Source organism: Primulina eburnea, chromosome 3 (genome assembly GCF_022965805.1).
Source record: "Primulina eburnea isolate SZY01 chromosome 3, ASM2296580v1, whole genome shotgun sequence".
NCBI classification, from domain to species: domain Eukaryota; kingdom Viridiplantae; phylum Streptophyta; class Magnoliopsida; order Lamiales; family Gesneriaceae; genus Primulina; species Primulina eburnea.
Window position 1 is genome coordinate 1,892,333 of NC_133103.1, and position 12,113 is coordinate 1,904,445.

The following is a 12,113-nucleotide window of genomic DNA, read 5'->3' on the forward strand; positions in this document are numbered from 1 at the left end:
CATCAGGTGCCGGCTGACAACTGCTGCTTCATTGTTTCCTGCTCCAAGAAATTCCTCCTAACAATGCAAATGGCGGCACACACTAACGATAATTTTATATTAGGTTCCATATGGGCACTTTGTGCTTTTCGCGCATTAAAACTGTCCATTTCGAATCAAACAAAATTCTTTTTTTTTTTTGCCTTTTTCTCAATTTTCATGCTAAATATTAAGCCAACTAGATAAATTTTAATGGCATTTATTTAAAAAAAAAACAGAGAGGGAATTCGGTTTAAATCGAAAACTGACCATAATTTAATTTTTGGCGTTTTTTCTATTATTTTTAAGCATTGGTGATTATGAGGTGATAATTTATGAAACATAAGTTGTAATTTAACCTACTAAGATCCAGCGAACTTTAAATTTTAAAAATGACATTCATTCGTTAAATAGACATAGTCTAATTCCCAGTAGCTCATATTTTTAATTATTTTTAAATTCACATTTGACCAGCATCATTGATCCAAATACCGAATTCAATATTCTCATTGCCATAAAAGTTGGTAATAATCTTGACCTGACCAATTTTTTTCTATAAAGATAGATATAATGTTTAGACAGAGCAAGTTTGACTTTGGAAAAGCAGAATTACGAAGGCATGAGTAGTTTCGGACAGCATTCCTTTCGGCAAGACTTGAACTTCCTATCCTGTTATCATATGCACAGCTTAACCATGACGTTCTTGATCTTTGTTTTATAACTGCACTTTTCCCGACAAACTAGTGTTCGAACTTTCATATGTAAAAAGAGTGTTCCGCCTATACGTTTTATTAGTGGATCAGGAGAAAGTTCACATTTGAAACTGTATATTCCAATGGTAACAATCACTTGGGACAAATATCAGCATCTGATCTGTATGGTAATCTACATTTAGAGTATGTTCAGGGATTCCCCTCCGTGCGCCATCCGTCTGAGCTTCAGATTCTGACCAGATATAAATGGTTGTATCAGTATTCGGACACAGACTCATTGCCAACTTCAATCAGATCGCAGGAATTTTAGCGTCAAATATCAAAATCACCGATAATGTTCCCCCTTCAAACCTTCAGCGAACACTGTTACTCCTGAAGTACCGTCTTATAAGCATAAATGAACAAGATCTGTGTCTAAGTATATAAAGGATAGATCAAGTTACCAGTTTAAGCAAGACGCAGCATAGACTTCAATTTTTTCAGCTTCAACACCAATATGCTGCTTTCCAACAAGCACAGGCAGTCTCGCTTTTGATGGTTGTTTTATCTGTTAAAGAACACAACATCGCTGCAATTTGTAAGAGCACGAGAAAAAATTCTTCAAGGAAAGCCTATTGTGGATGGATTAACTTTGTTCAATGATATTTAGAGTATGTGAGAGGGAGCCATCCAATACCTCATTTCCTTTTTGGAAGCAACCCCATCTGTTCTCTTTTGAACCCTTGTAAAATATTATAGTATATTTAGTCAAACTCAACAATATGACATGATTTTGATTTATTAACATCACAGAGGAAACCTTGGCTGATGTGCTGTTGGAACGTGGCAGTTTAGACTCGTGATTAGCAGTTTGTTGTGTTTCAGGCGCTAATGAGAGCTAGTTCAGAAAGAGAAAAAGACATCAAATAATGCGCAGTTTCCTTCAATGATAAACAAGATCGGTGACTAAATAAAATTACAGTAATTGCACGACAGTCCAGAAATTCAGAGCATTAGTATGTTAATTTCTTGGAAACGTTCGCACAGGAGTAGTTCGGAAGAGCAGAGTGAACATGATCCAGCAAGTAGACAGCAGTATATCAATTTACCTTGTTGAAAAGTTCAATTGGAGGATTATGATTAAATCTCTTCTCCGTTTGGAAATTAAATTCCTGTGACATTGACAAGACTATATTTAGTGGTGGCACTTCAACATAATAGGAATCCTTAGACTATAGAACTGAATTTTCATGGCAATTACCATTGGCACAGTTGTATCTTTCTTACTATTTCGGAAAACTCCAAAAGTTCCCTTGCTCGTCAATATCTACAAGTATAAAGAATCACATTTAAGATGTTTACCTAAAGTATGATACTTGATTAAGAGAGAAGTACCTTCATATTTAGGGGAACAGCTTTGAAGCCACAAGATGACTCACAAACCTCTGGCCTTGAAGCATTTACATGGATGGGTCTGCAAGCACAAACAGTTTAAACAACAAGAAATTCACCTGTACAATAAGAATATGTTCACAAAATCAAGGAATAAACTACACAGCAGTAATGCAGGCAGCAATGAGACTAAATCATAGAAAAGAGAGGCATTGCTGTGGACATCTCAGGTTTGAAGCATTAAACTTTGAATAGCTAACAAGGCATGCAGCAGTTGATGGCTGAGCAGTAGAAATGAAAAACTATGGCCTGAGGAACTCGATGGAAGGATCAACAAGTACTACCTTTCAGGCTCCCGGTTTCCTTGATCTGTGGTAATGTCAGTGGAATATTTGTGTGATGCCTGCGACAAAAAGTATTAAATTAATTTCATTGGCACACAATCTTAATCAGGATAAAATCTCTACATCAGCTTTAAGCAAGTTAATCCTTAGGACACTCAACAAGGAAGAAAATAAAGGGACCTCGTGTTATCTTTCAATTATTTGATCACAGCCTATGGTGGGTCCATGAAGTTGGGAGAGTAACATAGACATAGACATAACTAGAAATTTTTTATACGGTTGGCAAAATTTATTGCATATATATTAAAGCAATTTGTAACACATTATCTTCAATTAAGAGACAAAAGTTAAAAATATTAAAACTATACAGTAGAAAATAGAATCTTATTAAGTCTTTGCACGAAAATTCCAATTAAGTTATATGATTAAAAAATTATCGTACAGGGAAATTGGAATATGTAAGTGAAATGTTGATTATCCTAAAATTGAAATCTATATTGTGACTTTACGATTGAAATTTTATAGAAACGAGCGTTTGCCGTTTTACCAAAAACTATCGATGATGATGATAGTGCAACTCAAATATTTTAAGTCGTACTACAACCCGGATTGCTTTCTAAAAGCACAATTATCACACCTCAACAAATTTGCTTTGAAAATTTAATTTTAGCCGCAGTTAAAAGAAATCAAACATAATTGTATATTCTTATTTCGTAATATGGTTTCTAGTTGCTTTATATCAAATTTCTAGTAGGCTTTGAAGCCTTATAAATTACTACATATGTTTAATTTAAATATATAAACAAACTAAGTTAGATTTGGAAATTTCTAGTGGGCAAGACCCCACTTATGCCCCAACATAGATACGTCTATAAACACAGATAAACATCGACAGATTAACAAACTTAATAAAACATGTCAAAATGTTTTGATTAAGTATACAATTAATAACCTTATAAGACTGATGGCCTGGGACTGAAAGTTTTGGAGCTACTGACTTGTGTAGCATCGCCCTCTCTGATGTCTTCAAGTGAAATTCCTTATGCCAAATTTGCAAGGAAATGAGCACACAAATCAAATAAATAATTTCTCACAAGAAAATGTCGGAAAGACATCACTTTTTGCGAGCACTCACTTGAAAGTTTGGCATGACAGGAATGCTTCTTTTTGGAAGTAATGAAGGTGCCTCGAGAATCTAAAAATCAAGGACTTGAAAGTTTCAAATTGTTATGTTGTTTGAAAGTATACAAGCTGCATTAATATGATTTAAATACTAACTTTCCTATTTAGGGGAAGAGCTTTGAACCTACGAACAGTGGAAGTCCCATTTTCAGATTCTTTACTAGTTTTTGGCCTGAAAATCGACAACCAAGCACGACTCTCAGAACACTAATGGAGTAATATACGAAATCTCCTGCTACAGCTCCGTTTTTGAGAGAAATGTCAGAATAGAAATGCTTACTGAGTGGACCAAACCAACCTTGTCTTCAGAGACCGGTGTGAAGTTTCAAGATCCGGCTCTCTTGGAATAGTGATTCTTGTCTTGGTATGGTTTGTTATTCCATCCTGTCAAATCATTTAAAATAACTTAAGTTAATTGAGTGTTGTCTTTCAACTGTGAAGCTGTTCCGGTTGATTCTTGCATCATTGCATTGTAAAAAAAATGAGAGAGGTGAGACAATGTAGACAGCATACCTGCTTTGGCACCTTATGGACAAAACTAATTTGCTGCGGCTGCTCTGCATCCACGACCTATTAAGTAAAGTGTTTAAGCTATTAAGAAACATAAAAGGAAAGAAACTCTTTGATTAGTCACTGAAAATTTCATCCAACTACAAACAACAGATTGACTAAAAGTAGTTTCCCTAGCATCGCCTTGACGGAAAGAAGATTTGTGATAGCAACCTCGTGTCTACCAGTTATCAACAGAGACTTAGTCCTAAAAAAACATTTTAGGTCATTTTACATGATAATCATCGGTACTTTTAATCATGAGGTATCTAGTTTGAAAACAACAGCTATAAAGAGCGAGAAAAAGAAAATTCAAACAAGAGAACAAGAAATCCATGATGTTTAAGAGGGAAGAGATGAATATGTACCTTGCGGAGAAGACCACCCTCAAGCTTTTGCCTTTTCGCAGCATGATTCTCAATCCCAAAAGTGCAAACAGAGCTTTTATCCATTTTCTCTACGGATGTATTTGACCTGGCACTTCAGGAATAAACGTCTTATACCAATCTTGATACATGAGAACCCCATATGATGCATCCCCATAACAAACTAATTTTCTATCACTAATCAGATCTAGTGCTTCGCAAAATGAAGATTCGACTTTTTCGAAGAATCCCGGCATAACAAGGTTAGTTTTGAGTTTTCAAATCTCTTCTTTGGCATGACACAACAAGTCACAAAATGAAGAGAAAAATCATAACATAATTTTTGTAACAATCCTAACAAAAACGTAAATGCTACATAAAATAATACGTTGGAATCAGAAGAGAATTATAACCTAGCATAACCAGTCTGGGGTGGATGATTTTGCTTGGCCAATTGGCTTGCTGTTGGCTTCAGAAGAGTTGAAGTTCTTGGAAAAGAAGGCTTCTTCGTTAACAATTTTGTGTAAGGTTTTGATTTAGTATAGCCTGACACGTGATTGTTAACCTAGGTAAAGCAGTGAAAGTACAAATAGATATACAAATAAAAATACAGAGAGCCCGAAAAAAGAAAGACACACACACAAACACCCGAAAAAAGAAAACCACTCACACACAAACTCTCACTGTTACGCAACAAAGGTGGTATATCTAAGATCTTTGACAAGAAAGCCTCATTGAATTTTAGATTTGGGTTAAATCAAGTCAAACCAAGGACATAAAGGATTAGAAAATGGTTAAAAAAGAACATACGTGAACAATTTTTCTACACAAAATCATCACAGAAAAAAGAAGACCTGAGGGTAGGTTTTTAGACGAATTCTGAAGCTTTGTCCTGCTGCCAATTTGTAGAGAGTTGAAAGTTCCATAGGCCTTTCCATCAAAATCTATGAAAAGAATATAAAAGATAGAATTAACCAATGGGTGATATCATGTCTTTTCGTATATCAACAAATGTATCATGTGTTCTAGTTATTTGAAATTCAAACCAACAACATTATAATTGATTGAAGCAGAGTAGAACCAGTTATTTTGTACATGTTTTTTTGGAAGATGGACAAAAAGGACACTCAAGCGTTGAATACAGAAGAAACGTGGAAAAAACTAAAATTGCCTGTGACCACTCTATGCAGACCACTTTATTGACACCAAATAAAGTTAAATCGATTGTCACGCTGGTAAATAGCAGGATGCACAGAGATAGCTGCCAAAGTAACTCTTAATTCCTATAAGGGAACACTAAAAAAGAACAAGCCTCACCACCATGCCTAGAAGAGCTTTGTTCAAAACAGCAAAATGATATCATTGTTAGAATTTATATGAACCATTGAACGAGTCCTCCAACCATGATGAGGACAAAAGGATGTCTATTTGAATAGTAGTACCTCTGTTATTTGTATCCACGACTGAAATTACTTCTTCGTCCTCAACATCTGAGACACACTCGGCCGGGTTCATGTTCTCCACACCTTTAGACTTGGGGGAGGTGCATAAATTTTCCATCAACATTTCATCTCTTGGAACAAAGTTTGCCACGAAAGCTGAGAAAATGTACACAAAGATTATCAAGTACAATGCAATGAAAACAAAGAGAAAGATAAAGAATACTCATTTCAATACATATTATGGCATTACTAATCATGAAAATAATATGCATATCATGATTAACCTTGATATGTCGGCAGAACAATAGAAAGTTGGGGGGACCAGTTGAAAATAATAATAAAAAAAAACGTGTGAATATAAATGAGAAGACGCGTATGGAAATTTCCTGGAAATTCAGATAACGCGTTTTTAACGCGTGTTCACACGGCCAAGGGGCTCTATAAATAGAGCTCCCCCCTTCATTTGGAAATCATCCCTTCTTCGAGTTTTCTCTCATCTTATAAGCATTTGAGTGCTTAGTTCTATAATATTTATGAGGTGTTTTGTTCTCCTGTATTAAGAGAGTGTGTGTTCTCTTTGGAAACACAGTGAGTGAGCTGTACACCACAGTATATTATAGTGGAAATTCTTTTCATCTTGCCCGTGGTTTTTACCCTAATAATTTTTAGGGGTTTTCCACGTAAATCTCGGTGTCCATTTTATTCTTTATTTTCGGGTTTTATTATCTCAAATTCCGCACGTGGGACCAACAAGTGGTATCAGAGCCTTGGTTTAAAATTTCTTAAAATTCTGAGTATGCTCTGTGGTTGCAGCCTAGACTGATCTTCCACATCAGAAAAGATTTTTTGAGATTTTTTATTTAAGGCAGGATTATTTTGTCCAGTCTATAAAATTGTTGTAGACATAATGGCGGGAAGGTATGAGATAGCAAAGTTCAATGGAAGCAATTTTATGCTGTGGAAAATAAAGATACTAGCAATTTTAAGAAAGGAGAATTGCTTGGCGGCTATTGGAGATAGACCGGTGGAGATTACGGATGATGGAAAGTGGAATGAGATGAATGATAATGCTGTTGCCAATTTACACTTGGCTATAGCAGATGAAGTTTTGTCAAGTATCTCTGAGATAAAAACAGCCAAAGTTAACTGGGATACTTTGACAAAGATGTACGAGGTCAAGTCGCTACACAACATGATTTTCCTAAAGAGAAGGCTTTATACTCTTCGGATGGCGGAATCTTCATCGATGACCGACCACATCAATACACTAAATACTCTATTTGCCCAACTCACTTCCATGGGGCATAAAATAGAGGAAAATGAACGTGCAGAGCTTCTACTTCAAAGTCTACCAGATTCATATGATCAACTTATCATCAACCTAACCAACAACATCCTTATGGGCTCGCTAAAATTCGATGATGTATTAACGGCGGTTCTCGGAGAAGAAAGCAGGCGGAAGAATAAGGAAGATAGGTTGGTGACTTCGAAGCAGGCGGAGGCTTTACCGATGATAAGAGGGAGGTTTATGGAACGTGACTCCAGTGGGAGCCACAGGCACGGTAGATCAAAGTCGAGAAGTAAGAAGAAAAATATGTACTGCTTTAAATGTGGCGGTAAAGGGCACCTCAAGAAAGAGTGTACGAGTAATGAAAAGGGATCTCAAGGAAATGTGGCCAGTACTTCAGGAAGTGGTGAAATATTGTTCAGCGAAGCAACAACAGTTGCAGAAGGCAGATACAAATTTTGTGACACATGGATTGTGGATTCAGGAGCGACGTGGCACATGACGTCTCGGAGAGAATGGTTTGATCATTATGAACCAATCTCAGGAGGATCTGTATTCATGGGAAATGATCATGCCTTGGAAATCGCTGGGGTCGGTACTGTCAAAATTAAAATGTTTGATGGCACCATTCGCACCATACAGGAGGTACGACATGTGAAAGGACTGACAAAAAATCTTTTGTCCTTGGGGCAATTGGATGACATCAGGTGCAAAACTCGGATCGAGAACGGGATCATGAAAATTGTGAAGAGAGCGCTTGTGGTTATGAAGGCGGAAAAGGTTGCTGCAAATCTGTATGTACTTATGAGAGAAACACACAAAGAGGCAGAACTAGCTGTTGCATCAATTGGTTCAGGAGAAGAATTAACAGTGTTATGGCATAGAAAGCTCGGGCATATGTCAGAACGGGGGTTGAAAATTCTCTCAGAACGGAAGCTGCTGCCGGGACTTACAAAAGTGTCACTACCTTTTTGTGAGCATTGTGTTACCAGTAAACAACACATATTAAAGTTTGGCACTTCTACTGCCAGGAGCAAAAGTATATTGGAGCTGATTCATTCGGATGTTTGGCAAGCACCGGTTGTATCCTTAGGAGGAGCGAGATACTTTGTCTCGTTCATTGATGATTTCTCTAAGAGATGTTGGGTGTATCCAATCAAGAAGAAATCAGATGTTTTCCAAGTCTTCAAAGATTTCAAAGCGCGGGTTGAACTTGATTCTGAAAAGAAAATCAAGTGTTTGAGGACTGACAATGGAGGAGAATATACCAGTGACGAGTTTGATGCATTTTGTCAACATGAGGGCATCAAGAGACAGTTCACGACGGCTTACACACCTCAACAGAATGGAGTGGTGGAGCGGATGAATAGAACCTTGTTGGACAGAACAAGAGCTATGTTGAGGACTGCGGGTCTAGAAAAGTCATTTTGGGCGGAAGCAGTTAAAACCGCTTGTTATATTATCAATCGTTCTCCTTCAGTGGCGATTGATCTGAAGACTCCGATGGAGATGTGGACCGGGAAGCCGACAGATTATTCTCATTTGCATACATTTGGAAGTCCTGTGTACGTTCTGTACAATGAGCAAGAAAGATCGAAGTTGGATTCGAAATCCAGAAAATGTATCTTCTTGGGTTATGCTGATGGAGTAAAGGGGTTTCGCTTGTGGGATCCTACTGTTCACAAGCTTGTCATCAGCAGGGATGTTATCTTCGAGGAAGATAAAGTAAAGGGAGACAAAGGCACACCGAATTCAGAAACTACTATATTTCAGGTGGAAAATAAGACAGACGAAGGTCAAGTTTCTTGTGAAGCAGTACCAGAGCACGAAGAACAAGAACATGTTGAGTCTGAGATTTCCAATGTGAGACAGTCAACTCGAGACAGAAGACCACCAGGTTGGCTTTCAGATTATGTCATTGAAAGCAACATTGCATATTGTCTATTATCAGAGGATGATGAGCCATCGAGTTTCCACGAGGCTACTCAAAGCTCGGATGTATCCTTATGGATGATAGCAATGCAAGAAGAGTTGGAGGCTTTAGACATGAATAAAACTTGGGATCTTGTTACACTACCACGAGGAAGGAAAGCCATTGGAAACAGATGGGTCTATAAGATCAAGCGTGATGGCAACAACCAGGTGGAGCGGTATCGTGCTAGATTGGTGGTAAAAGGGTATGCTCAGAAAGAAGGCATTGACTTCAATGAGATATTTTCTCCTGTGGTTCGGCTTACAACAGTCAGAGTGGTGCTGGCATTGTGTACGGTGTTTGACCTACATCTAGAACAGCTAGATGTGAAAACGGCGTTTCTTCATGGAGATCTTGAAGAAGAAATCTATATGCTCCAGCCAGAAGGTTTTGCAGAAAAAGGCAAAGAGAACTTGGTTTGCAGGTTAAAGAAATCTCTGTACGGTCTCAAACAGGCGCCGAGGTGTTGGTACAAGAGATTTGATTCCTATATCATGAGCCTTGGATACAACAGACTGAGTGCAGACCCTTGTACGTATTTCAAGAGGTCTGGTGATGATTATATCATTTTGCTGTTGTATGTGGATGACATGTTGGTAGTAGGCCCCAACAAAGATCAGGTCCAAGGATTGAAGGCACAGTTGGCTAGGGAATTTGATATGAAGGACTTGGGACCAGCAAACAAGATTCTAGGGATGCAAGTTCACCGAGACAGAAGTAACAGAAAGATTTGGCTTTCCCAGAAAAATTATTTGAAGAAAGTCTTGCAACGCTTCAACATGCAAGATAGTAAGCCAATTTCGACCCCTCTTCCTGTTAACTTCAAGTTATCCTCCGAGATGTGTCCTAGCAGTGAAGCAGAGAGGATGGAGATGTCTCGAGTACCGTATGCATCAGCAGTGGGAAGTTTGATGTTCGCCATGATCTGTACAAGACCCGACATTGCTCAAGCAGTGGGAGCAGTTAGTCGGTATATGGCGAATCTTGGAAGAGAGCATTGGAGCACTGTTAAGAGGATCCTTAGATACATTAAGGGTACCTCGAATGCTGCATTATGTTATGGAGGATCAGATTTTACACTCAGGGGCTATGTCGATTCAGATTATGCAGGTGATCCTGATAAGAGGAAATCTACTACTGGTTATGTGTTTACACTTGCAGGGGGAGCAGTAAGCTGGGTTTCAAAACTGCAGACAGTTGTGGCGTTATCTACAATAGAGGCAGAATACATGGCAGCTACTCAAGGTTGCAAGGAGGCAATATGGACTAAAAGGTTATTGGAGGAGATCGGGCACAAACAAGAGAATGTTCCTTTGTTTTGTGACAGTGAGAGTGCCTTGCACATCGCAAGGAATCCAGCCTTTCATTCCAGGACGAAACACATTGGAGTACAATTTCACTTTGTGCGGGAAGTAGTAAAAGAAGGAAGCGTGGATATGCAGAAGATCCATACGAAAGAAAACATAGCTGATTTTCTGACCAAGCCAGTGAACACTGAAAAGTTTGAGTGGTGTAGATCCTCAAGTGGTCTAGCGGAAACGTAAGCAGCAGGTAATGGCAAGATTGAAAGGATGTGTGAAGATATGTTTGATTCTCAATCAAATCTCCAAGTGGGAGAAATGTCGGCAGAACAATAGAAAGTTGGGGGGACCAGTTGAAAATAATAATAAAAAAAAACGTGTGAATATAAATGAGAAGACGCGTATGGAAATTTCCTGGAAATTCAGATAACGCGTTTTTAACGCGTGTTCACACGGCCAAGGGGCTCTATAAATAGAGCTCCCCTCTTCATTTGGAAATCATCCCTTCTTCGAGTTTTCTCTCATCTTATAAGCATTTGAGTGCTTAGTTCTATAATATTTATGAGGTGTTTTGTTCTCCTGTATTAAGAGAGTGTGTATTCTCTTTGGAAACACAGTAAGTGAGTTGTACACCACAAAATATTATAGTGAAAATTCTTTTCATCTTGCCCGTGGTTTTTACCCTAATAATTTTTAGGGGTTTTCCACGTAAATCTCGGTGTCCATTTTATTCTTTATTTTCGGGTTTTATTATCTCAAATTCCGCACGTGGGACCAACATGATATAGCATTGAAATGATGATTTCGTTTTTTTTTTCAAAAAAATAAATAAATCATTCCCTTCAACCAACTTCTGTAAATTACACAGTACACCATGGAAGTCTTGAAGACTGTAAAACAGTCCGCTGCTGGTGCCAGTGCCTCAAGCTCCAAAAAGCGTACTTTAAATGGGATTACCATAAAAGACACGAAACATTTAAAAATAATGGCAAGAAATAGCAGAAATCCCATATCCAGAACGACTTATGAGTTTTCAATTCGTCTACCACCGGGCAAGAGATAAAGAACCCCAACTTTCAGATTCGATGATAGTTAACCTTAAATGGGAAATAGGAAAGTAATAAATATTATTACGGGAAGGTGGGTAGCTTCCAGCTGAGTGGAACCAGACTTCCGCTTGGCGCGCCTCCAGCGGCGACTCGAGCCGGGTGAAGTCGAAGAAGCGAGCGGCGTCGAACTCATAATCCAGGTCAATCTCATACACCGTGAACGTGCATTCCATCTCCTCATCCTGCTCGGACATAGTAACCTTGGCTACTTCTTCCATTATTGGTTCGTTTCTCCCCGACCTCGCGCCTCAGGAGAATCTATAAAGTGTTTTGGGGGAGAGCAATATGATGGAGAAAAAGCTGAAGTTTTGAAGCGAAGATTTCTTGAAATTCGTGAGTAGAGACAGGAAGTTGTATGTATTTGGTTTTGTCAGAAGAGACGGGGGCATCAGGATCTGGAAATTTGAAACACAACGGATATGGAAGGATTCGCACCCCATAACAGGGTTATATGAACAT

At 38.3% G+C, this 12,113-nt stretch overlaps 1 protein-coding gene across 5 annotated transcripts; it reads right to left on the reverse strand.

The window, feature by feature from the left end:
* Positions 1–699: 699 nt before the first annotated feature.
* On the reverse strand, positions 700–12,113 carry LOC140825210 (protein TPX2-like). Of its 5 annotated transcripts, none has more exons than XM_073186849.1 (18): positions 11,680–12,113; positions 5,985–6,140; positions 5,397–5,486; positions 4,956–5,088; positions 4,546–4,657; positions 4,142–4,198; positions 3,927–4,012; positions 3,725–3,800; positions 3,582–3,641; positions 3,399–3,485; positions 2,447–2,505; positions 2,106–2,184; positions 1,972–2,037; positions 1,820–1,882; positions 1,531–1,608; positions 1,408–1,452; positions 1,175–1,278; positions 700–949 (listed from the first exon to the last, which is right to left on the reverse strand). In XM_073186849.1, coding segments are annotated over exons 1-18 (1,545 nt in total). In that variant the 5' UTR covers positions 11,873–12,113; the 3' UTR covers positions 700–948. The 5 variants fall into 5 exon arrangements, with proteins under 5 accessions (XP_073042950.1, XP_073042948.1, XP_073042951.1 ...); XM_073186847.1 differs by having other exon boundaries at positions 700–963; XM_073186846.1 differs by having other exon boundaries at positions 701–1,103; positions 4,546–4,651.